The sequence below is a fragment of the Mustelus asterias genome, chromosome 14 (genome assembly GCF_964213995.1).
Source record: "Mustelus asterias chromosome 14, sMusAst1.hap1.1, whole genome shotgun sequence".
In the NCBI taxonomy this organism is placed as follows: Eukaryota; Metazoa; Chordata; class Chondrichthyes; order Carcharhiniformes; family Triakidae; genus Mustelus; species Mustelus asterias.
Genome location: NC_135814.1, coordinates 39112408 through 39137404, shown reverse-complemented (window position 1 = coordinate 39137404; position 24997 = coordinate 39112408). Strand labels below are relative to the sequence as shown.

The 24997-nt window shown below is 45.8% G+C and overlaps 1 protein-coding gene across 1 annotated transcript in view; it reads right to left on the bottom strand.

The window, feature by feature from the left end:
- Window positions 1–24997, bottom strand: part of lrp2a (low density lipoprotein receptor-related protein 2a) — a 297083-nt gene that overhangs the window by 31952 nt on the left and 240134 nt on the right. The window contains exons 54-60 of the mRNA XM_078228217.1: window positions 21946–22074; window positions 15529–15648; window positions 14050–14166; window positions 11799–11915; window positions 5635–5772; window positions 2828–2950; window positions 2058–2186 (exon numbers count right to left, since the gene is read on the bottom strand). Of these exons, the coding sequence (XP_078084343.1) occupies window positions 2058–2186; window positions 2828–2950; window positions 5635–5772; window positions 11799–11915; window positions 14050–14166; window positions 15529–15648; window positions 21946–22074 (873 nt within the window). The remainder of the gene's footprint in view (window positions 1–2057; window positions 2187–2827; window positions 2951–5634; window positions 5773–11798; window positions 11916–14049; window positions 14167–15528; window positions 15649–21945; window positions 22075–24997) is intronic.

The following is a 24997-nucleotide window of genomic DNA, read 5'->3' as shown; positions in this document are numbered from 1 at the left end:
ACAACAGGTTCTGTGAACCTGTTGTAAACTGTGTCAACTTACGGCGAGGGGTTAAGATGCGGCAAGGGGGCATGTTAATAATATTAAAATCCATGGAAATGTATGTAAATCAGGCTCACATCCATTGTGGACATGAACCTGATAATGTCGCCAGCGAGGAGCAGGGAAGATTGGAAGTTGTGTTGTCCCCAGCGAGAACTGTGACATCTGGATCTTGAGCCCCCACCAGCATCCTCGCAGATGGTGAACGAGGGCTCATGATGCCACCCTTTGTGTGGAATAAGAGTTGACATACAGATAGATCAGCCAGGTCCTACAGTTTATTACAGCACTGTAATTGTAGCCAAGTCCACAGCTACTGCTCTAAGGCTGAAAGTATAATGCAGTTTATATTTGCTGGATCCTAGCACTGAACTCAGTCCGGGAAGAGCTTGTGTCTGCACATGTGCAAATGCATACCTTTGCTATCCAGCTGTTTTTGTAAAATCTTTTTAAGAGCACAGCTGGAAATACTCGCTCAGAATATCAAACAGATTCTAGCTAAATTTATAAATTGTCCTAGATTTTTAGAAAGTGGCTGCACACTGGCCTCAGGCCCAGCACTAAGCCACATAAGTGTAAAGTATCTCAAGTGGTTTTACACTGGTTGCCATAAAACTGTGTATCATACTATTCAAGATGGCGCCAGAGCATGGCGACTTCTTGCAAGCTGTCCCCAGCATACCCTCTAATTCTATCTTTTACTCTTGTTCTATACTTTTAAAACTGTACACTAAACTCTCTAACAATGCTCAGTTTCAATCTCTTATTGATGGACCTACCTTATATCAAGCTGATCTTTCTCTACACTCCAGCTGCGACTGTAACCCTACATTCTGCACCCTCCCCTTTCCTTCTCCCTTATGTATTCTATGAACGGTACGCTTTGTCTGTATAGCACACAAGAAACAATACTTTTCACTATATCCCAATACATGTGATAATAATAAGTCAAGTCAAATGTTCACTAGTTCTCAAGGTGAAGTAAACCAGGAAATTAGATAATCAATCTCACTCCTGAGATATATTTCCGATACAAATTGATGGTGAAATGAAATTTTGCCAGCCACACATTTAAAGCTCAAAATTGTTTTGATGATCTTGTAAGTCCTAAATTATCACCATTAATTTTTATTGTTGTTTGTCACTGATGACTTCAGCTGTACAGTTCACAAGTCATTTATCGTGGTGTCAATAAGGACTGAAAATAAATATATATTGTAGAAAATAGATGATTAGTTAAAGTATCATAGACACATATAGGTTCCTGGTTGTTTTAGAGTTTGTAGGTATCTGGTTGACTCGTACTATGCACTAGACTAGACTTTCTAGTTCAATATTTCCATAAATACAGAGCATAGAATCTCTATGGTTCAGAAGGAGGCCATTTGGCCCATCGAGTCTGCACCAACCACAATCCCACCCTGGTCCTATCCCATAACCCCATTTACTCTGTTAGTCCCCCTGACACTAAGGGGCATTGTAACATGGCCAATCAACGTATCCCGCACATCTTTCAGACTGTGGGAGGAAAGCGGAGCACCCAGAGGAAACCCATGCAGACACGGGGAGAACGTGCAAACTCTACGCAGACAGTGATCCGAGCTGAGAATCAAATCCGGGTCCCTGGCACTGTGAGGCAGCAATACTAACCACTGTGCCACCATGCTTGATTGGGGGGATCATTTGTGGTGCTCAGTTTAGTTATTCTGGCTAATCACTGAGTTAGACCAGGTATTAAACCAGTATAACATTTCCAGGGTAAGTGTCCAACTAAGTCCCATGTGTCTGGTCCAAATATCCAACACTGAGCTTGGTACGGGAGACATTTTCAGAAGGTCCTCGGCTATAAAAATCAGCCCTTCAGAAGTTTAAACTTCCCAGGCAATTTCAGCACATGTGTGTGCGTCAGGGCTTCCACGGGGTCCTTACATGCATCTCCCAATTCCGAGGATCTGGGACCAGAACATTTGGGTCACAATATTCTGGTTATACAAGCTATACATCTGCATACTTACTGCATCCCAATTCATCGGATTGGTCAGCACAGTGAGCATAATTATCACACACATGTTGGACAGGAATGCAGTTTCCGTTCCCACATTTGTATTCCTCGGTTGTGCAAGGCTGAGGCGTAGGCGGTTTACCTAGTTGTGAAAGAAAATTACCATTAGCTGCTGCTGTGGTGTGCGTGCATATGTGAAATGGTTGCTTTATATGGATCATCAGTGAATAGCAGTGAACAACAAAGAACAAAGAACAATACAGCACAGGAACAGGCCCTTCGGCCCTCCAAGCCCGCGCCGCTCCCTGGTCCAAACTAAACCATTCTTTTGTATCCCTCCATTCCCACTCCATTCATATGGCTGTCTAGATAAGTCTTAAACGTTCCCAGTGTGTCCGCCTCCACCACCTTGCCTGGCAGCGCATTCCAGGCCCCCACCACCCTCTGTGTAAAATATGACCTTCTGATATCTGTGTTAAACCTCCCTCCCTTCACCTTGAACCTATGACCCCTCGTGAACGTCACCACCGACCTGGGGAAAAGCTTCCCACCGTTCACCCTATCTATGCCTTTCATAATTTTATACACCCCTATTAAGTCTCCCCTCATCCTCCGTCTTTCCAGGGAGAACAACCCCAGTTTACCCAATCTCTCCTCATAACTAAGCCCCTCCATACCAGGCAACATCCTGGTAAACCTCCTCTGAACTCTCTCCAAAGCCTCCACATCCTTCTGGTAGTGTGGCGACCAGAACTGGACGCAGTATTCCAAATGCAAACTTACAGTGTTCTTCTTTTTCATCACTTCTGTCTCCACAGTCATTTACATGATTGCATAACTCATGGACGTACACACACCGATTATTGTCACAGCGGAAACGGAAAGGCGAGTCACATGGGATGTCCACTGGAAAAGAACAATGGTTCAAAAGTTTGGACAGTTTAATAAGTGCTAGTGTTCCTGAGATTGTATATCCTCACTTTTGCGCTACTCTGTATTGCAATCTTCCATGATTCAGCACAGGTTTACTGGCAAAAGGCAGGTATATGGGACAGCTCTTTCAAGGAGCCAGCACTGGGACAACACTGGCACAGTGGTTGGCACTGCTGCCTCACAATGCCAGAAACCTGGGTTCAATTCCAGCCTTGGGTGACTGTATGGAGTTTGCACATTCTCCCCGTGTCTGTGTGGGTTTCCTCTGAGTGCTCCGGTTTCCTCCCACACTCCAAAGATGTGCAGGTTAGGTGGATTGGCCATGCTAAATTACCTCTTAGTAGCCAAGGTGTGTAGGCTCAGGGGATTAGTGGGGTAAATATGTGGGCATAGGGCGATGGATGGACCTGGATAAGATGCTCTATTGGATAGTCAGTGCAGACTCAATGGGCCAAATGGCGTCCTTCTGCACTGTAGAGATTTTATGACAATGGAGGGAATGGCCTCCTTCTATGCTGAAATTTTCTATGATTTACTGATCCTGCAATAGATGAAAAAATATTCTGATACTTGGATCATTTTTACACACAAAATAACATATGTAAAGGGGAAAGTAGCAAAACATCAGCTTTCTAAGGAGGACCAAGAGATTGATTAAGAAGGGAAAAATAGAGTATGGGAAGTAAGCTAGCGGGGAACATAAAAACTGACAGTAAAAGTTTCTATATGTATGTAAAGAGAAAAAGATTGACAAAAACGAATGTTGGCCCCTTACAGTCAGAAGCAGGATAATTCATAATGAGGAATAAAGGAATGGCCGAGGAACTGAATTCATACTTTGTTTCTGTCTTCACAAAGGAAGACATGAATAATGTCCCAGAATTGCTGGAAGTAAAATGTTTTCGTGAGGAGCTGAAGGAAATCAGCATTAGTAGAGAAATGGTTTGGGGAAGTTGATGGGATTGAAGGTGGATAAATCTCCAAGGCCTGATAATCTTCATCACAGAGTACTTAAAGAAGTGGCCCTGGAAATAGTAGATCCATTGGTGGTCATTTTCAAAACTTCTTTGGACTCTGGAATAGTTCCTACAGATTGGAGGGTAGCTAATGTAAGCCCGCTATTCAAAAGGGAGGTAGAAAGAAAACAGGGAACTACAGACCAGTGAGCCTAACGTCAGCACTGGGGAAGTTGCGAGAGTCCATTATCAAAGATTTCGTAACTCAGCATTTGGAAGGCAGTGGTATAATCAGACAAAGTCAACATGGATTTACGAAAGGGAAATCATGCTTGAAGAATCTATTGGAATTCTTTGAGGCTGTAACTAGTAAATTTGACTGAGGAGAACAAGTGGATGTGGTTTATTTAGACTTTCAGAATGCTTTTGACAAGATCTCCCAAAGCAGACAATTATTTAAAGTTAAAGCACATGGGATTGCAGGTAATGGCTTGAGATGGATAGAAAGCTGGTTAACAGATAGGAAGTAAAGAGTTGGCATAAATGGGTCTTTTTCTGATTGGCAGTTGGTGCCTAGGGGGGTTCCGCAGGGATCTGTGCTAGACCCCAAATGTTGACATTATATATTACTGATTTGAAAGAGGGAACTAAATGTATTCTCTCCAAATTTGCATATGATACAAAGTTGGGTGGGAGGGTGAAATGTGAAGAGAATGCAGAGGTGCTTCAAAGTGAATTGGACAGGCTGAGTGTGTGGGCATATACATGGCAGATGTAAGATAATGTGGATAAATGTGGGGGTTATCCACATTTATGGCAATAATAGGAAGATAGAATTTCTAGTTTCTATGTTAAGTTGCAAAAATAAACTGATGAAATCCAAATCAATGGCACTTGTTACTCAATTTTATGGAGGATTACTCTTTCGCACCCAGTGTATCCATGAAGCACTTAGCTGAAGAAAAATAAGAATATGGTGCAGGAAAAGTACAGGAAAATTGCAGAAGTAAATATAAATGCTACTTCTCTGACATACCCTAATCAATAAACCAGTGAAACGCTTCCACTTTCCCATCCTGCTTCTTTCTCTGGTGCAGCCCCTGGCTTTGGCCTGCGGTTCAAGTGGTACAGACTTGAACAAATAAGCTTAGCCATTGGTGAGAGAGATAGCAGAGTGTTTGTGGCCTCTGCTTTTTTTGCTGAAGCTGCACATTACTCCATAGTTTTTGCTGAATGCAAAGATATTGCCCCCCCCCAACCCCCCCCCCGCCCCCGGACTTTTCTCCACTACCAACTGTGTACCTCAACAATTTACTGCAGCGTTAGTCTTGGAAGCGCATCTTTGCTGCACAAGGCAGATATTTTCAAAATCGTTATTCTTGAGTGAAACTGCCAATTCATTGCTGAATGAAAGGTTTTTGCCATTACTCCATGGCCACTACATAACTTGTTGAAGTCTTTTTCACATGATACAGCTTCACAAACAGCAAAGGAGATTTTTGTCCTATTCATCTAAAAGGAGGCCCGCAAAGTTGTAAGGGCAGTATCATCGTGGTCAACTGTCTAGAATTATAAATAATTCAGGCATGACAATAACAGCCAGATCCGGTGCTAAGTGTTTGTTTTACCAAAATATGTTACCACTGTAATAATAGATAACTCCACTTTTAAAGCTTTTAAAAGCTCATTGAAAAGACTTACAGCAGTGATGGAGTTCTTCATCAGATCCATCTCCACAGTCATTGTCTCCATCACACTTCCAGTATGGCTGTACACAGACATGGTTCTTGCACTCAAACAGGAAGGGTGGGCAGTATGTTCCATTTGGGTAACGGGTTGCTACATAGGTGGAGGACAGAAACAAACAATTAGCAAGATGTATTACTATTAGTGGAAAGTTAAAATACACAACAATATGCAAAGAATGCAAGACATCCCAAAGTCATTAGTGGTGGTAGGATACAAGATGTCCATCATTTATGTAGTTACTAGTATTATTTCATATATCCTGGCTCTATGCTTCCTTACTTTTTTGACCAATTTTCTATCCTTTGCCACTCCTACTGCTGCTGGGATACAAGTGCCAAGCAGTCTTGGGAAAGCTTCATAAGTATTAGCCTAGATTTAGAATCCCTACAGTGCTGAAGGAGGCCATTTGGCTCATCAAGTCTGTACTGACCACATCCCACCCAGGCCCTATCCCCATAACTCCACATATTTACCCTGCTAATCCCCTGGCACTAAAGGTCAATTTATCATGGCCAACCTGCTTAACGGCACATCTTTGGACTGTGGGAGGAAACCGGAGCACCCAGAGGAAACCCACGCAGACATGGGGAGAACGTGCACACTCCACAAAGACAGTGACCCAAGGCTGGAATTGAACCCGGGTCCCTGGAGCTGTGAGGCAGCAGTGCTGACCACTGTGGCACTGTGCCATCCCCATTAAGCTATTCAATTTGGAAAAGAATCTTTGTCCTGTCCTCATCCAACATCAATCCACATAAATTTTTAACAGGAGTCAATGGATTGAAATTAATGGCCAACTTTCTACCACCTAATCTACAGCAGGAAGCAAACCTGTAACCATTATGCCCTGTAAGAAACAGCAACTCATTGGATAAATGTTTTGGTCGATTAGAAAAGCCAGGTTATTTAGGCAGTTTTGGCCAGGGTATGAGTGTGCATGGGAGATAAGAATTAGGGGACATAAATATAAGACAACCATGAATAACATGAATCAAGAATTTGGATTAAGCTCTTTACCCGAAGCCTGGTTAGAAAATGGAACTCACTCCTATAAGAAGCAGTGAAACAATTAACATAAGTAAATTTAAGGGAAAGCTAAACAAACTCATGAGGGAGAGAGGAAAAGGACAGATTGAAGGGGTCACATAGAATCATAGAATCCTTACAGTACAGGAGGCCATTTGGCCCATCCAGTCTGTACTGACCACAATCCCACCTAGGCCCTACCCCGCAACCCCACACATTTACCCTGCTAATCCCCCTGACACTAGGGTCAATTTAGCATGGCCAACGCGCACATCTTTGGACTGTGGGAGGAAACCGGAGCACCTGGAGGAAACCCACGCAGACATGGGGAGAATGTGCAAATTCCACACAGACAGTGACCCAAGCTGGGAATTGAACCTGGGTCCCTGGCGCTGTGAGGCAGCAGTGCTAACCACTGTGCCACCATGCCACCCTGATGAAGCAGACTGGGAGAAGTTTGTGAGGAGCATAAACACCTGCATAGTTGGGCCAAATGGTCTATTTCTGTACTATGACTGCTATGCAATCTTAGATCAATACTATGATATCTTTGGCTAGCATTGGGCTGAAAACGTTGCTCAAGGAATGGATAGACTCATGCTTTGCAACAATAAGTAATTGTTGTACACAGTGCAATGGCAAAATTAGGATGAGGCCTAATTTTGGGTGAGCCTGGGGCCTCTAGATTCTAATGTGCTCTCACACTGTCTATTTTCAGCCCAAAAATGTTCCAAAACAAATTCCATACGTCGCTTTTGCATCTTTTGAGCCAATGCTTTAAAAATATATTTCTATGAAAATGCAGTTTATGTATATATTAATGAATAGGTTCACAGATTAACAGCTGGAATGGGCAATAGGATGTTATTTTACCCACATGGGCTATAACTCACTCTGATCTTCCCATCTCTGTCCTCCTGCTTTGCTCAAAGCAAACTTCAGTAAATATAGTTTATCTCAGTGGACTTTTTTCAGCCCTCTGGTCTGAACACTGGCCTCAACAACTTCAATTCTTCACTCTATCCCCAGCTGTCCTTCTGGATTTTCACTGCACACCTTGCCTTTCAAGTTTCAAATCACATTTGATTAATCTTTGGATTGCTACTTCTGCTCATGCAATATTTAATAGTCATCAAAGCTGATTAAATAGACTAATGCCTACATTAATATAGTGAACAACAGACTTGCATGTATTAACCAGAGACCGTTAACCCTCTCTTCGCCTTTATAAGGCCTTTCCACATATCCGATCTAATGGTCTTTGTATAATATGAATCATAGAACCCTACAGTGCAGAAGGAGGCCATTTGACCCATTGAGTCTGCACCAACCACAATCCCACCCAGGCCCTCTCCCCATAACCCCATGCATTTACCCTAGCTAGTCCTCCTGACACTAAGGGGCAATTTAGCATGGCCAATCCACCTAACCCGTCCATCTTTGGACTGTGGAAGGAAACCGGAGCACCTGCAGGAAACCCGCACAAACACGGGGAGAATGTGCAAACTTCACACAGACGGTGGCCCAAGCTGGGAATCAAATCCGGGTCCCTGGCGCTGTGAGGCAGCAGTGCTAACCACTGTGCCACCATGCCATGTGTGTAACCATTAACCCCCTTATTTCCTTTATTTAAAATTGTACAAAAATTATTCAATCCGTTTATTGTTTCTTCTTGTGGTGAACCATCGTTGGTTCCCACTGTGGGATTGTACTAATGTTGTTGTTGGGCTAGGGTGGGATTGATACACCTGTGGTTGTTACTGTTGTGGCACATCCCAGTCGGGCTCCGTCTCCTGGGAGAGGTATAAGACCCCCTGCTCGGACGGGACCCCTTCAATCTGGGATAGTGTGTTAAAGTTCTGATAGTTCCATTGATAGTTAATAAAAGCCTTCTTTTACTGAAGCTTTGAGCCTCGGGTCCAATTGATGCGCATCACTTCTGAAACTAGATCAATATTTCTGGTTTCAAACAGTTCTCCCCTATCCTCTGTTTCTGTTATCTCTATAAGGGATCTATCAACAGAAGCTCTGATGAAGAGTCTCTTCTCTTTCAGTTGTTAATAAACCTGCTGCGTATTTTCAGCTTGTTCAGCAGCATTCTTTTCATAATTAGCATGTTACATAAGTGTGCATTGAAAAAAACTTACGGCAGGTGCTTTCGTCTGAGTAATCTACACAGTCAGCATTCCCATCACACCTGAACCTTTCTGTGATGCAGGTTGTGGTGGTCAAGAGCGGGAACAAACCCCGGATGGTCATTGATTACAGTCAGACCATTAACTGATATACGCAGCTGGATGCGTATCCCCTCCCGCGCATATCTGATATGGTCAATCAGATTGCGCAGTACCGGGTGTTCTCCACCATAGACCTTAAATCCGCCTACCACCAACTCCCCATTCGCCCAGAGGACCGACAGTACACGGCCTTTGAGGCGGATGGTCGTCTGTATCATTTCCTTAGGGTTCCATTTGGTGTCACCAATGGGGTCTCGGTCTTCCAGCGTGCTATGGACCGAATGGTGGACCAGAACAGGTTGCAGGCTACCTTCCCGTACCTGGATAATGTCACCATCTGCGGCCGTGATCAGCAGGACCATGACACAAATCTCCAGAACTTTTTGCGCACTGCATCTCGCCTGAATTTGACCTACAACAGGGAGAAGTGTGTATTCCGTACGCGCCGGTTAGCCATCCTGGGATACCTGGTGGAAAGCGGGGTCATTGGCCCTGATCCAGACCGTATGCGCCCCCTTGCTGAACTTCCCTTGCCCGCTAGCGCAAAAGCACTGAGAAGATGCCTAGGCTTCTTCTCCTATTATGCGCAGTGGGTCCCCAACTACGCGGACAAAGCCCGTCCACTTATTAAGTCCACGACTTTTCCACTCACGCCAGAGGCCCAATTGGCCTTCAAGGAATTGAAGCACGACATCGCGAAAGCCACAATGCACGCGGTAGACGAATCCATCCCTTTTCAGGTGGAAGGCGATGCATCTGATTTCGCCCTGGCCGCCACACTAAACCAGGCGGGCAGGCCCGTCGCGTTTTTTTCCCGCACCCTCCAAGGCCCCGAAATTCGGCATTCAGCGGTGGAAAGGAGGCCCAGGCCATTGTGGAGGCCGTCAGACACTGGCGCCATTACCTGGCGGGAAAGCGGTTCACCCTGATCACGGACCAGCGGTCCGTGGCGTTCATGTTCATCAACACGCAGAGGGGCAAGATCAAGAATGACAAGATCTTGCGGTGGAGAATTGAACTCTCCACCTATAACTACGATATCATATATCGTCCAGGGAAACTCAATGAGCCCTCGGATGCCCTCTCGCGCGGAACATGCGCTACTACGCAGGAGGATCGCTTGAACGCCCTCCATAATGACCTGTGCCATCCTGGGGTCACTGGGCTCTACCACTTTGTCAAAGCCCGCAACCTGCCTTACTCGGTGGAGGACGTCAGGTCGGTGACAAGGAGCTGTCGGATTTGCGCAGAATGCAAACCGCACTTTTACCGACCTGACCGGGCACATTTGGTCAAGGCCACTCGCCCTTTCGAGAGGCTGAGTGTGGATTTTAAGGGCCCCCTTCCCTCAACAGATCGGAATGTGTACTTTCTGAACATAATAGATGAGTACTCCCGGTTCCCGTTTGTTGTCCCCTGCGCGGACACGTCGGCTGCCACGGTGATCAAGGCATTCCGTGATCTTTTTACCCTGTTCGGGTACCCCAGCTATATCCATAGCGACAGGGGCTCGTCGTTCATGAGCAATGACTTGAGGCAATTCCTGCTCTCATACGGGATTGCTTCTAGTAGGACCACGAGTTACAACCCTAGGGGTAATGGACAGGTGGAACGAGAGAATGCTACAGTCTGGAAGGCTGTCCTATTGGCGTTGAAGTCCAAAGGCCTTCCAGTCTCCCGTTGGCAGGAGGTCCTCCCTAATGCGCTTCACTCCATTCGCTCCCTCCTGTGTACTGCAACCAATGCTACTCCCCACGAGAGGATGTTCTCATTCCCTCGGAAGTCGTCCTCGGGGATATCTTTACCAGCCTGGTTGACGTACCCAGGACCCGTCCTCCTGCGGCGACATGTAAGGGCCCGCAAGTCCGACCCCTTGGTCGAACAGGTCCACCTCCTCCACGCCAACCCTCAGTATGCCTATGTGGCATATCCTGACGGGCGAGATGACACAGTCTCGATCCGAGACCTGGCGCCTGCAGGGGACGTAGCAACTCCTGTCGCTCCCATACCCCCAGTGACGAATCCCTTATCCCTTATTTCTCCCCCGGACGTGGCGCGGACAGCATCGGGACCAGTGCTTAACAGTTTTACTCCAATGCACAGCTTGCCTGAGCCCTGAAGATCGTCGCCACCGCAGAATGTGTCAGGATCCCCTGCACTACCGTTTCATCAGGGTCAACCGGCCTGTGAGTCCGTGGGAGAACAGCTGGACGCTGTTTTGGGGAGAACGCCACCGCAGGTGCCTACTCCGGTGTCACCGCCGGTATTGAGGAGGTCACAACGACGGTGCGGTCCTCCAGACCGTCTGAACTTATAATCTGTTGACATTTTAGTCTGTTTTCGTACCCCGCCGGCCTTTGTTCTCAAAGGAGGGGTGAATGTGGTGAACCATCGTTGGTTGCCACTGTGGGATTGTTCTAATGTTGTTGTTGGGCTAGGGTGGGATTGATACACCTGTGGTTGTTACTGTTGTGGCACATCCCAGTCGGGCTCCGCCTCCTGGGAGAGGTATAAGACCCCCTGCTCGGACGGGACCCCTTCAATCTGGGATAGTGTGTTAAAGTTCTGATAGTTCCATTGTTAGTTAATAAAAGCCTTCTTTTACCGAAGCTTTGAGCCTTGGGTCCAATTGATGCGCATCACTTCTGAAACTAGATCAATATTTCTGGTTTCAAACAGTTCTCCCCTATCCTCTGTTTCTGTTATCTCTATAAGGGATCTATCAACAGAAGCTCTGATGAAGAGTCTCTTCTCTTTCAGTTGTTGATAAAACTGCTGTGTATTTTCAGCTTGTTCAGCAGCATTCTTTTCATAATTAGCATGTTACGTAAGTGTGCATTGAAAAAAACTTACGGCAGGTGCTTTCGTCTGAGTAATCTACACAGTCAGCATTCCCATCACACCTGAACCTTTCTGTGATGCAGTGACCACTGGAGCACTCAAAGTAACCAGGCAGGCATGTCAGCAACTCTGTAAAAGAAAAATAAGAGTAGATAACACCAGAAATCAAAGTACCTCACTGGATGAAGATCACTATGGGATATCCACTGGGGTAGCAGAGACCTATTCTTTCTGTGTACAAGCTGGAGGAACACTTCTACTGTCCTTGACCTTGCCGAGGAAGTTTTAAAAACTTATCCAATGGGTCCAACAGGTCTGGATAGCTTTATGTGGCTGACACCCCAGCGCCAATGGGTTCCCATATATGTTAAGCAACCTGGATGTGCATTTATTAATGAGGCTCCCACCAGGGCCTGTTGAAAATTTCACCTGCTATTAAAATTAGCGGCAGTAAATGTGGTGTCAGCATAAACAGAGCGAAAAGTGGAACCACACTATTTTTAACAGTTCCCCCTCCCCCCACCATCTTAGAATTAAAATTCCCCTGTCAACATTGAAGGTTGGATTTGATAGCTGAATGAAGAAAAAGTGGTCATAGGGATATGGAAACAGGTTATGTAAATGTATTTGGAATTTATGCTCGCATGAAAAATAAACACGAACAGAAATTGGCTGAGGTAAATAGCCTATTTTCAGGTTGTAACCTTTCCGTATTTAATATGCTTTTATGATCTACCCTTGTAAGACAGGCTAGTATCCTCCAGAGGTCTCAATGGATGAAGAAAAGATTTAAAAACTAAACCATTTAACTGACCTTGGGGTTGGATGTGGGCTTGTGAGGTAGAAGATCTGCCAATGACTTCCCCAACCAGGCTTTAAAAGCCTGATGTAGATGAAATAGATTCCTGTAACTGCAGCCCACACCCTCACCAGCCCCAAAGATGGTTTGGTGAGTCTATCTGGATTTTCAAACAGCTGTTGATAAGATTCCACATGAGAGGTTGTTTAATCACACTGGGTGGGATTCTCCGGCCGCGCTCACCCCAAAACCAGAGAATCCCGCCCGAGGTCAATGGACCTTTGCATGGTCTGCCCCCCCCCTCCCATGGACCTTTGCGTGGTCCGCCCCCCCCCCACTACAATTCCCGCAGTGAGCGAGACGGGACAATTCCCCTCCTCCCACTGTGTCTCATGACGTTGGTGGACACTTAGTAAAGGAATAAACAAATTGGTTGCATTCAAAAGTAATTATTAATCACAACTGTTCTACCCAAGACTGGTAATGAGTGGATGCCTGCAGGGGTCAATGTTAGGGCCTGTGCTCTTCACTACCTCTATTAATGGTCTTGAAGACGACATTCAGAATGATCTTCAAGTTTAAGAGAGACAGGATGCCACTGGGTCTCAATGTATTGGGGGAACGGGACAAATGTTTAAGAGAATTTTTAGATTTAAATGGTGTGCTACAAGTGTGCACTCTCAATTCCAAGCAATTTTACAGCACCAAGGGTGACACGCTTGAGGCTACTGGAAGGGAATAGGAGCTGAGGTTAAAAGCTCATGAGACATTGAAACTCCATGATCAGGATTGTGCTGTTGTTATAATTGCAAATCAGACATTGGAATGAATGACAAAAACAACTGAAGACTAAAACATACCTTATTCAATAATGTGGTTACATCTAGAATGAAGCCCCTACTTTGAGTCCCCTCACATGTTGGGGGAAGAGCATGAGACCCCACCTATCAAGCTCAAGGGGCATACTGTCAGGTGAAATAGTCTGATTTATTGGCAAAAGAACTGTCAGTGATGGAAGCAGTATGTAAAAGAAACATTCTGAGGAATTGTGTCCTTAGAGGCAGGACCCCAGTCACGTGAATTCAAAGCAATTGGATGGTGGGCACCCTTGCTCGCCAGTGTTCTACTGATTTCCTTCATTTTGGATGCAATCGTGACTGAGTACTACTAGCAAACAATAACACATTTATTATGCCATTTATTGCCAGTTAGAAACTGCAATAGTATAGAATATGACTATTTTAAGTCCTTTTCTGTAAGAAAATTAGAAAATCTGCTTGTCATATTTGTATTTTAACTGTTAAAATTAGTTTATTTTGTATGTGTTCATTGTTCGTTTACTCAGAACTTTCCTTTGAGACATTAACATTCCCTACAGCACTGGCACTATTAAATAATCTTTTCTGCTCTTGCCATACAGGTGCACATACTTCTTTCTTCTACATTCACTAATTTTAATCATACCACAGTCTCGTTCATCCGAGTTATCTTCACAGTCATTATCATGGTCACACACCCAGCGTCCAGGAATGCATCGGAGATTGTCACAGCGGAATTCACTTTCGGTGCACTCGCGCGGGCCTGAAATAAAACATAGCTCCATCAAACTGATTAGTGAAGGCACACACTAACCAAAGAATTCCTCCCAACAGACTTCTGTCATCTAAGATGAGAGTCTAATTTGTCAAACAAAACATACCACAGTGGGAATTTGAAAATACAAATGGATCCCAATGATTACAAAGGTTCTGTATAAATCTAATTCTAGATTCTGGTTCACATCCAGATTGGATCAAGGGACCAGCTATCCAGCTGAACTAGCTTAATTTATTTTATTTTCAGCACACAGGTACATGGCTGACTGCTACTTTGCAATGACAAATTCAGATCAGGAAGTTGGCCAATGTACAAATACAGTATGTGCCACTGAGCAAGGTATGCATTTGCAGAAAAACTACCGATATACTTCAAAGTATCACAACCTACCAGAGGCTGGACCAGAAGAACATAGAAACCCTACAGTGCAGAAGGAGGCCATTCGGCCCATCGAGTCTGCACCGACCACAATCCCACCCAGGCCCTACCCCCACATATTTACCCGCTAATCCCTCTAACCTACGCATCCCAGGACTCTAAGGGACAATTTTTAACCTGGCCAATCAACCTAACCCGCACATCTTTGGACTGTGAGAGGAAACCGGAGCACCCGGAGGAAACCCACGCAGACACGAGGAGAATGTGCAAACTCCACACAGACAGTGACCCGAGCCGGGAATCGAACCCAGGACCCTGGAGCTGTGAAGCAGCAGTGCTAACCACTGTGCTACCGTGCCACCCTGAAGAACATGAAGAACAAGGAGAAGGTTTAAATGGAATCAAGTGAACTATAGATGAATCATTTTAACAATGGTAGCAGAAAAACAGTGGACTCCCAACTAAAGGAGAAAATAGAGCTATTTAAAATTATGAAGGTTTTGAGGGATTAGACTAAGGGAGGGATTTTCCTGCCGCGCTCACCTCAAGGCCAGAAAATCCCACCTGAGATCAAAGGACCTAATCATGACCCGTGTCCGATTCTCATGGCGGGACAGGAATTCTGCCCAAAGTTGTTTCAATTGTGGGGGAGAGCAAGACTAGATGCCATCAATATAATTAATAAGAAATCAAATAGGGAATTCAGAAGAAACTTCTTTACCCAGAGAGTGATACTTGGAACTTGCTACAAAAGTAGTAGTTGGCACAAGTAGTATGGATTCATTTGAGGGGATGTTAGATAAACATATGAAGGGGAAGGAAGTGGAGGATTATGCTGATAGTGTTAGATCAGGAAGGATGGGAGGAGGTTCAGTTGGAGCATAAACACCAAACTGACTGGTTTAGCCAAATGCCCTATTTTTCTGCTGTATATTCTATTTAACCTATGTGTGCAATGTTAATACATACTGCAGTCACGTTCATCAGATTCATCTCCACAGTCATTTTCTCCATCACACTTCCAGCGGAGTGGTATACACCGATGAGTGTCACATCGGAAATCACCCACTGGATTGCAAGTCAGATCCTCTGTAAAAATACAGAAAATGCAAATTTTATGAGTTAATTATCCTCTGGTATTATAATGCATATATATTTGTGTGTGTGTATATTTTCTATATAAAATTTAGGTGTATATATAAAATGCAGACATAACATGGAATAGAATTTCCACTTTGTGTGCAATTGACAATCTGGGCATGAATTGCTTGGAGCTTACACGAAGTTGCGCTGGTTTTATTCGACACAATTCACCCAAGATTGGTCAAACCAGAGCAAAAGATCGCGGAATTTCAAGCACAAATTACATCCAGCGCAGACTGAGTATCCACAATCCAGCTGGTTTAAAAACGTCGTGCCAGAAACTGGCAGCGCCCACAACTCCAGTCCCACCCCCAGATTGACTTAATGAGCAAGACAAGTTTCTGCTAATTGTGCTTGTTTGTGGATCTTCAAGGAGGTTCTAAAAATGGAGGGTTTTTCTGTTTTAGGTGCAAGGATATTAATGTATATATTTTAAAAGCTTTTAAATATTAGAAAAAGTATTTGAGTTACTAAGAACCTAAACATTGTACACTAATGAAATAAGTAAATGCTTCTGTATAATGTTTTAAAGTCATTTTCAGCTATTCAAAACTAGGGGGGGCAATTCTCCCAAAAGTGCTGAATTGGCAAGAAAACTGGTGTAAATCACGACTGTTTTTTCAGTTCAACTTCAGACCCGAATCTCTCACATTCTGTGCACTGCAGAGGTCACAATCATGAATATCATGAAAAGCAGGCGCAGTGGCCCCCGATATGTCATTTGCTGGCCAGCTCGATTGCTGGCCAGCCCGGGACCCTCATACTGCTGTCTCCCCAAACCCCATTGCCCGATCACGGCACCCGCAAGCATTCCCGGGCCAGCCCCTTCCCCTTACCCCCTCCTCCTCCCCATCCCGGAGCACCTAGAGCTCTAGCCCCCTCCCCACCTCCCCCCCACACCCCACCAGTGGCCATCCCCCCACCCTGGCAGACACCTCCTGCTGACCGCCCCCTCCCCCCCAGGAGGCAGACCACCCCCCCGAAGGCAGCCCCTTCCTCCCCTCCGGCAGATCACCCCTACCCTCAGCCCGCCCCAATCGCTGGCCTCCCTCCAGCCCTGACTGATCCCAATGCAGAGTGGCAGCGGGATCCCCCACCTATCGTCCCCTTGACCCCGCCCACAATAGGCCCTGCCCCCGGCAGTGCCCGATGCCTGGTGGGCAGTGCCAAGGTGCCCCTGGCCATGGGCACTTTGCCACTTGGGCAGTGCTAGGGGTACAGGCTGACACTGCCAAGGTGCCCATGCCCAGGGGGAACCACCTCCCGATTCCCCCCACTTCACTCTGGCAGGGTCTCCCGCTAGTTCCCCGCAAGTGGGGAGCTACTCTAAATCCTGCTGGAGTGAAATACTCCTGGTGGGGTGGGAGATGTGATCGGGCCTGGAGAATTCCGTGCCGGGCCCGATAATGAGATTTAAAATACATTTAAAAAGGATTTAAATTACCTTGTCTTCTCGCTGGTTTCCAGCACGGTCCCGACTGCGTCTGTTCTCCGGCTCTGGGAGACGCGCATGCGTCGGGAACACATGCACAAATCCCGCGAAATGTCCGACACGCGATTCTCCCATCCCGACTTACCAAAAAACGTGTGTGTCAGGATGGGAGAATCACCCCCTAGGTTACTCATAGGTGGGGAGTCGACAGTCTGTTTAAAAATGTTGTTTTGTAATAAACTCGCTTTCAGTTGTATTGGTAAAACTGCACCAAGATACCACTCTTAAATATACCAAGGAATATATTTACTGCAATTCAAAAAAAAGTTCTGTGAAGATGCCTGATTGCATTGGTTATGAAAAAAATTGAAAGCAACTTGCAGCTGGAATGTCAAATATATATATATCTGAATTAAATATATGTATAGATACACAGTCATATATATACACAAATCATATGTATGACCTGTGACACAAAAGAAAGTAATTGAAATGACATTCAACAATTGACCTGACCGTCAGTTGCCCAGAGGCAATTTAAGTTCCATGTGGGCTGTAATGATCAAATAGCTTGGAAATTCAGTGGTTAGTTGTCATATAATTGGTTTACATCAGAAGAGTCTTCGTGGCTATCAGCACCTGCTGCTACTATGAACATGAGAAATCCTGGCATCAGAGTTAACATCGAACTAGCCTAAGATTTTGCTTACAGAGTTGATAGGACTGTAATAAAGTACACATTATTGCATGTTATAGTACAACATGACCAGAATTCATATCATCCAAACAATCAGAAGCCCTAACGAAATATATACAAGACAGTTTTATGCTGTGTTAGAGCTTCCTCTTGTGGCAGAACAGGAGAATTCAATATGTTAAACTTGATTGTGGTGCATTCCTTGGTTCCCCGGCATAGGTCCTATATGTAATGCACTACTGCAGATTCAAGACCCCTATCATACTTAGGAATAAAAGACCGAGATCTGACAGATTTAGATTGGTTCTTCATTGGATGAAATTGCTGTTTGTGGTTGCATGGAGCAGTGTTGCTTCTTTGCATTGTAGGTAAAAGGTATGCTTGGTAAAATATCAGGGGACAAAATATAAGGAGCCAACAGGCCTGATATTAACTGTCGATGATCACCACAGGTCCAGGATCTAGGACTGAATCACTTACAGAAGTCACAAGACAAACCCTATACTTCATAATCTCCATGCTATGCTTCGGATGAAGAACAAAATTAAGGGAATAACATCTGGCTTGGGACGGAGGTGGTGGCGAAACCAGCTAAGGAACAAACTCCACAATGTGACACAGGTAGCAGTTGATAATACGACCACAAATACTTTCCAAACTAGCAGGTAGGTTTAAATGACCACGATGAAAGTATAAAATAATCACTTTAATTCTCTAGATATTCTACAGGAACTCTGCCATTCTGGAATAAAAATTCAATGTTTCAAGTATTGAAAGGACCACTGAGATAATAAGAAAATGAACTGGCTAGAAACGTACAGATGATAATGAATGGGAGTCTCATGAAAACTCATTGAAGAGAATGGGCAGTCTGTGTCCTGTCCATGACAATGTTCCAGTCTCATCCTGAAAAAGCTCAATTGGGAATGACCGCTATCTCTCTATCCCAGGAGGATATTCAGCACATTCCAGGCGGGGTCAGGAACTCAAAGGCCCAAATAGCATCCCACTAACTCTCATCACTGTGTATTGATATTCCAATGTGCAGCACCATTGTCTAATCATCCAATTTTAAAAGATGTGGAGATGCCAGCGTTGGACTGTGGTGGGCACAGTAAGAAATCTCACATGTTAAAGTCCAACAGGTTTATTTGGTATCACGAGCTTTCGAAGCACTGTTCCTTCGTCAGGTGAGTGGCCCCACTCACCTGATAAAGGAGCAGTGCTCCCCAAAAACCCGTGATACCAAATAAACCTGTTGGACTTTAACCCGGTGTTGTGAGATTTCTTACTGTGCCCAATTTTGAATAGATAAAATCTTTTTCAGATGCTTTAAAATATATGAAAAGTATGCAGAGATTGGCCTGGATTTTGTGGTTAGCAGAGAAAGAATGGCACTCGCAGTTCAACTCTCTGACAGCTGCCCACTGACATTTGTGGATTTTTCAATGGAATTCCCTGTCCAGCATCCATTTGTGCGCGACACCCTCGATAGAGGATCTGTGGTATTTAGGAGCAGGAAAAGAAATGGAAAGGCTCCTCAACCAAACTGGACAATTTGCAATGTGAGGAGGTTGGAAGACCGCAATGGGACGGACACGAAGACTAGTGGTCATAAAAATTTGTGGCCTTGAGTCAACATGCTGGTTCCCCAACTCCATCTCACCCATGGCCATTTATGAGAAGTGGAACTGAAGTGGAGGGGGGTACGGGTTAGTGGGTGCATGGAGCAGGGAAATGGGGTCAGGGCTACTCAGTGCAGATTCACAGACTCACCCAAAAGGCCTGTGCTTGGAGATCGACTGGAAATTTCCAGTCAGCCTCTAGGTTCCTGGAAGCTTTGAGTAACAAGTTAGCTAGTGTCTTGACAGCAGACCAGGAGATCCGTACCGCTGGCAGGCTCAGAGATTCTAACTGCCTGCTTGGCTTGCTGCAGCTGTAGGCCACCCTGGCCCCACACCCAGAATGTTGATCCAGCTTTGGAGAACGTTTTTTTTTCAAATTTAAATGTTGGAGGGCACCTTTTATCTTGGGATACTCTCTCCCTCATTTACCTGCAAAGGCATCGTGCTGCTGATTTTAAGCTGGTGGGCCTCCTGTTGCCAGTTAGCTTACAGGGCTCACTCATCAACCTTGACAGGGCTGACTGGAACCAGAAATGACAGCGAGGTCTACACTGATGCAGTTTTGAAATGATGTGGGAGCAGTGATGGCGCCTGTAATGAGGTGAGTATTTCAGACAGGAGGTGGTGGAGAGAGGTGTGGATGGCCCAGATCTTCGATTTTACTGGGAGCCCGAGGCCGGGAGTTCATCAATGACAGCAGGACCAGAGGCCTGGGGACTGTGGGTGGAGGGTAGTAAGAGATTGGAGTGAGGGAGGAGGGTAAAAGTTTGGAGACTGGAGGGAGAATATATCAAGGGAAGATGTTAGATTCCAAGATTAGACGGGGGGAGGGGCAGCAGTGAGATTGTAAACTCTAAGACCGGTGGACTGAGGTGGAGGGGTGGGGGTGGTGATAGGGGAAAGGGTTTACACTTTGAAATTACTGTGGGGAGGGTGGATGGGTGGAAAGTTTAGACCCTGGGACTAAAATGAATTAAGAACTGATTGGGAACTGGTGGGATCTCTCAAGCATGTACTGTATAGTGGAAACATTTCTTTGGAATATTTCAAATATTGCTTAATTAATTTCCTTGTAGTTTTCAATGCAGGTTGCTGAGCGCGGCGGATCACTGAGTGCACTGCTTCACTTTGAGCACACTGGGTCACTTTGAGCATACTGGATCATTTTGATCACTTTGGCTTTGAGTGCACTTGATGTTTTCAAGCATCTTTTGCCATTTGATGTTAAAGTTGGCAAAAACGCTGCTGATCTGCACTCAAAATCATTCCATGTTAGAGCATTTGATGTCAAGTGATTGCTGATAGTTTTTGAGTGCATTGAACACAAAATTGATGCCAAGGTTTTTAGTGTGGGGAATGGCAATTACACTCGCCATTGCATTCATTACACCATTGTGTCTATTGCCAAGGATTGTAACAGTGTGTCCTGTAAAGGAGCAGGCTACGTCTGGCAGCAATCTCTGGATTTTCAAATGCACATGTGAGCATATTCTAGAAGTAGCTGTCAGATTTCCTCTATTATAATGGTGAATGCTGATAGCTTTAGTGTGAATTCCAGGCTACTATTTATACTATGGGGGGGATTTTCTGCGTCTGATTTTGGTGGTGAGGGCGGAAAATCCCATCGGAATCTCAAAATAACTTTTTCGCCAGTGGGATATCCCTGATCGATTGTCCACAGCCCCCACGTAATAAGGCATCCTGACCTTGAAAATCAGGATCCCTTTGTGCATACATTTACATGTCATTATCTGACCTTTGCGCCTAATTGTCCTCCCCACCCCAGCATGGTTTACATGTTGGGTGCCCAGCACTGATAGTCAAGTAGTGAGGCTCATCCTACAAAGTGTTGGCACAGTGGCAGAGTGGCAAGATTGCACTTTCTCCCCATGTCTGCGTGGGTTTCTCCCGGGATCTTTGGTTTCCTCCCACACTCCAACGATGTACGGGTTAGGTTGATTGGCCATGCTAAATTGACCCTAGTGTCAAGTGGATTAGCAGAGTAAATGAGGGTTACGGGAATAGGGCCTGGGTGGGATTGTGATCAGTACAGACTCGATGGGCTGAATGGCCTCCTTCTGTACTGTAGGGATTCTATGACAGTCAGGTAGAAGCAGCTGATGATGATATAGGTAAGTGCAATTCTGGTGTTAAGTGCAGGATTGTAGGTTCTAAGTTTCCTGTGGTAATTTCAAACACAGTCTAGACCCCAATGCAGAACAGAGAGAGCACTGAAAATGCCAATTCTCAGGTGATAAACGGAGACCTTATTTGCATATTCTTCATTTGAAGAGAACTCCTCCAATTTTTCTCCCAAATCAAAACCAGCAAAATCAGGTGAAATGTTCTTCTATCTCACTGATGCTTGCCAAATGCCATTGGTACAAATTGCCTTCATTTTCATCCACCAGTCAGAGCGTTCCAAAAGTTATTAATTGAAAGGTTTTGATGCGACACTTTGCAAATATACCCTAATTTTCCTTACATACCACAACTTTGCTCATCGCTGTTGTCCCGACAGTCATCAGCGCCATTGCATACAGCCCACTTCGGAATACAACGGTAGTTTGTTTGACAGGAAAACTCAGTGTGGTTATTGCAGGAATGGTTAATCCCATCTGAAATAGGAAAATAGCAGTTTGTGAAGAGATGCGTTAGTACGGCTCACTGATCACCTGCTACAACCTTGTGAATGCATGTAACATTAACTTTAACTCACTCCACCTGATTGGAATGGAAAGACAGTGCCCTAAAGATCACCGATACCCTTCTGTTTCAGGGGTTTTTGGGTGGTCAGCCCTAGTTTCTGCCTACTTCCAGTGGGAGACCAATTCTAATCTTATTCAGGCCCTGCTGATATCAACCAGCCTGGAATTTTAAGATACAAATGAGCGGAGCATGCACTGCATTTGTCCTCATTGGTATTAGATATCGAGCAACCTCACCAACTGCTCTTTAAGGAACCGTTACAACTCTGTCCAAGACCTGGTAGGTTTCTGTTTTTATTTTTTTAAAATTTCTGTGGGTCAAAGAGGAGCATTGATGTTAGTCCGCCTACAACCCCCACACCCCACCCTGGTCACTCCTTTGCAATTGTCTCCCTCCTCTTACACTACCAACTTCCACTGCCCCAGACTAAACTTCCTGTACAATTTTGTGGACGAGTTGTTGTATTTTGCAACCACTGCGATCAAATTCAAAAAAGACCCAGCCCTTAAAATGGATATTGGATGGGGCAGTGCCATTAAGATGCCTGGGGTTAAAACCGATCTAATGCTGCAATCGTAAAACAGTCACATACTCACATTTCACAGCCTTAAATGCTAACAAGATAGCTTCTCATTGGGCAAGGTACAACAGTTAAATATATTCCAAATGGACTTATTCATGTTGACAGATATTGGGCTACGTTTTTGGGCCTCACTGAGGATGGGAATGGTACCTGAAAATACCGCAGCAGCCAGATGCCAGTTTTCCGATACTATTCCCAGTGCTGGTCATTTTAGAGGCAGGTTGGGACTGGCAAGGCGACGTGCCCCATGGAGCAGGTAAGCTGATCGGACGAGGTAAGATCTTTGTGAACTCAAATTTAAGGCAGCCGACTGGGGTTTTCCAGCTGGCCTCCAGATCCCCAAAATGACGGAACAAGCTGTTTAACTACTTGGAGGCGGGCAGTGAGCAGTCAACACCCAGTGGCAGGCTGGCAGCAGTCGAGGGGGGCCTTGCCTGCCTGGATATGGGTGCAGCCTTTGATTGGTCCTCCAGCTTTCCAAGGCCTTCTGGTGCCTTTAATTGAACAGAGAACCTGTCTCCCTGCCAACTGTGCAGGTGCCTCATTGGAAATCCCAAAGAATGACTCCCCTATCACCCATCAGCCAACATGGACATTGTTGGCACCCCATCCCCAATGACTCGGACATCACTGGCCTCCCCATCCTCCACTGACCCGGACATTACTGACCTCCCCATCCCTCCCCACATACTGCCCTCACTGCTGCCTCGCTCACAAATAACGCTGTACTGCCATGTACACCCCTTGTCTGTGAGCATTCCCATTCATTGAATGAGAATCTTGAGCGCTGCACCCCCTGGACACAGTAACTTGTTGAATGAGAGCCAATCAGCACCCTGGGAGATGGTTCACCCTCTATTGAAACCAGGTTCCCTTTACATTTCTCACAAGGAATTTTTATTAACAGGCCCACGACTGGCCCAAAGTGACTGCACCTGCACTCCCCTAACAACCAGAGCTGCATATAAGCTGCAATAATGGACACACTGCCAGTCACACCAGGAAGATGGCTGGAAAGAAACCCGCCCTGAGGTTCTGCCAGGCTGACCAGGCCCACCTGATGGGCGCAGTGGAGGAGAGGCGCCAGCTGCTGTTCCCCACTCAGGGCCATTGCCCAAGGGGTCATGCTGCAAAGGCATTGTGGAGGGGAGGTGGCAGCTGCAGTTAATGCCAGGACACTGACACCTCGGTCCGGGGAACAGTGTCAGAAGAAACTGACCGATCGTCTTCGGGCAGAAAGAGTGTGCATCCCATCCTGAAACCTGCACATGTGCTGGACTAACCATGTCAAACCATGCTCAGACACTTGAAGGGCATCCAACAACGGCACCCCCCCCCCCCCTCCACCCCGCACCAAAAGAACTGCATCCAGCCTCTTTCCTTCCCCCCCGCCCCCGCCGTCAATCAGCACCCCCCAGTGGTGACCCTTTTCCCCGAAATGGCCAACACAAGTTCCAAAACTCAGCCACACACAGCACCCCAAGCATTTCAATATATCCATGCTTTCAATCCCCCTTATTTTCCCACAGGAGAAAAGTGCACACAACCTGCGAGAGAGGGCTCAGACTGGTGGCGGTGTGTCTGGGCTGCAGCACCTGTGGCCTGTGAGCAGTGTGCCCTGGAGCTGGCGGGGGAGAATCAATGCCTAGAGTGGTGACTGACAGCCAGGTCGGTGTTTGGCATGCCAGTGAGCATCAGCTTAACCCTCTTCCTAAGTCTTCTTTGAAGTAAGTGCTATGCTGCGCAGACTGCCTTCCCTTAATGTGTGTTTTTTGTTACAGTCCTGGACCAGGATGCACCAGGCCCTTCGAGTGTTGGCGACCCTCCCCCTGCTGCTCATGAAGAAACTCCCCAGGACACCACGGACAATACCTCGGAGGGAGGCCCTGAAGATTCCTCCGAGAACAAAGATGTGCGGGTTAGGTGGATTGGCCATGCTAAATTGCCCCTGGTGTCAGGGGGATGAACCAGGGTAAATATGTGGGGTTGCGGGAATAGGGTCTGGGTGGGATTGCGGTTGGTGCGTACTCGATGGACCAAATGGCCTCCTTCTGCACTGTAGGGATTCTATGACAGCATGAGTGATCCAGCCCAGGCATCAACCACACAACCCACCAACACAGAGACTATCACGACGGTGGGGCATATTAGTGCTGAGGCTTCTGGGTCTCTTACTGGTGAGCACATCACAGTGGCTGATGCACATCGGGTGGAGACGGGCACATTCGAGGGCTCGGGTACACAGAAGT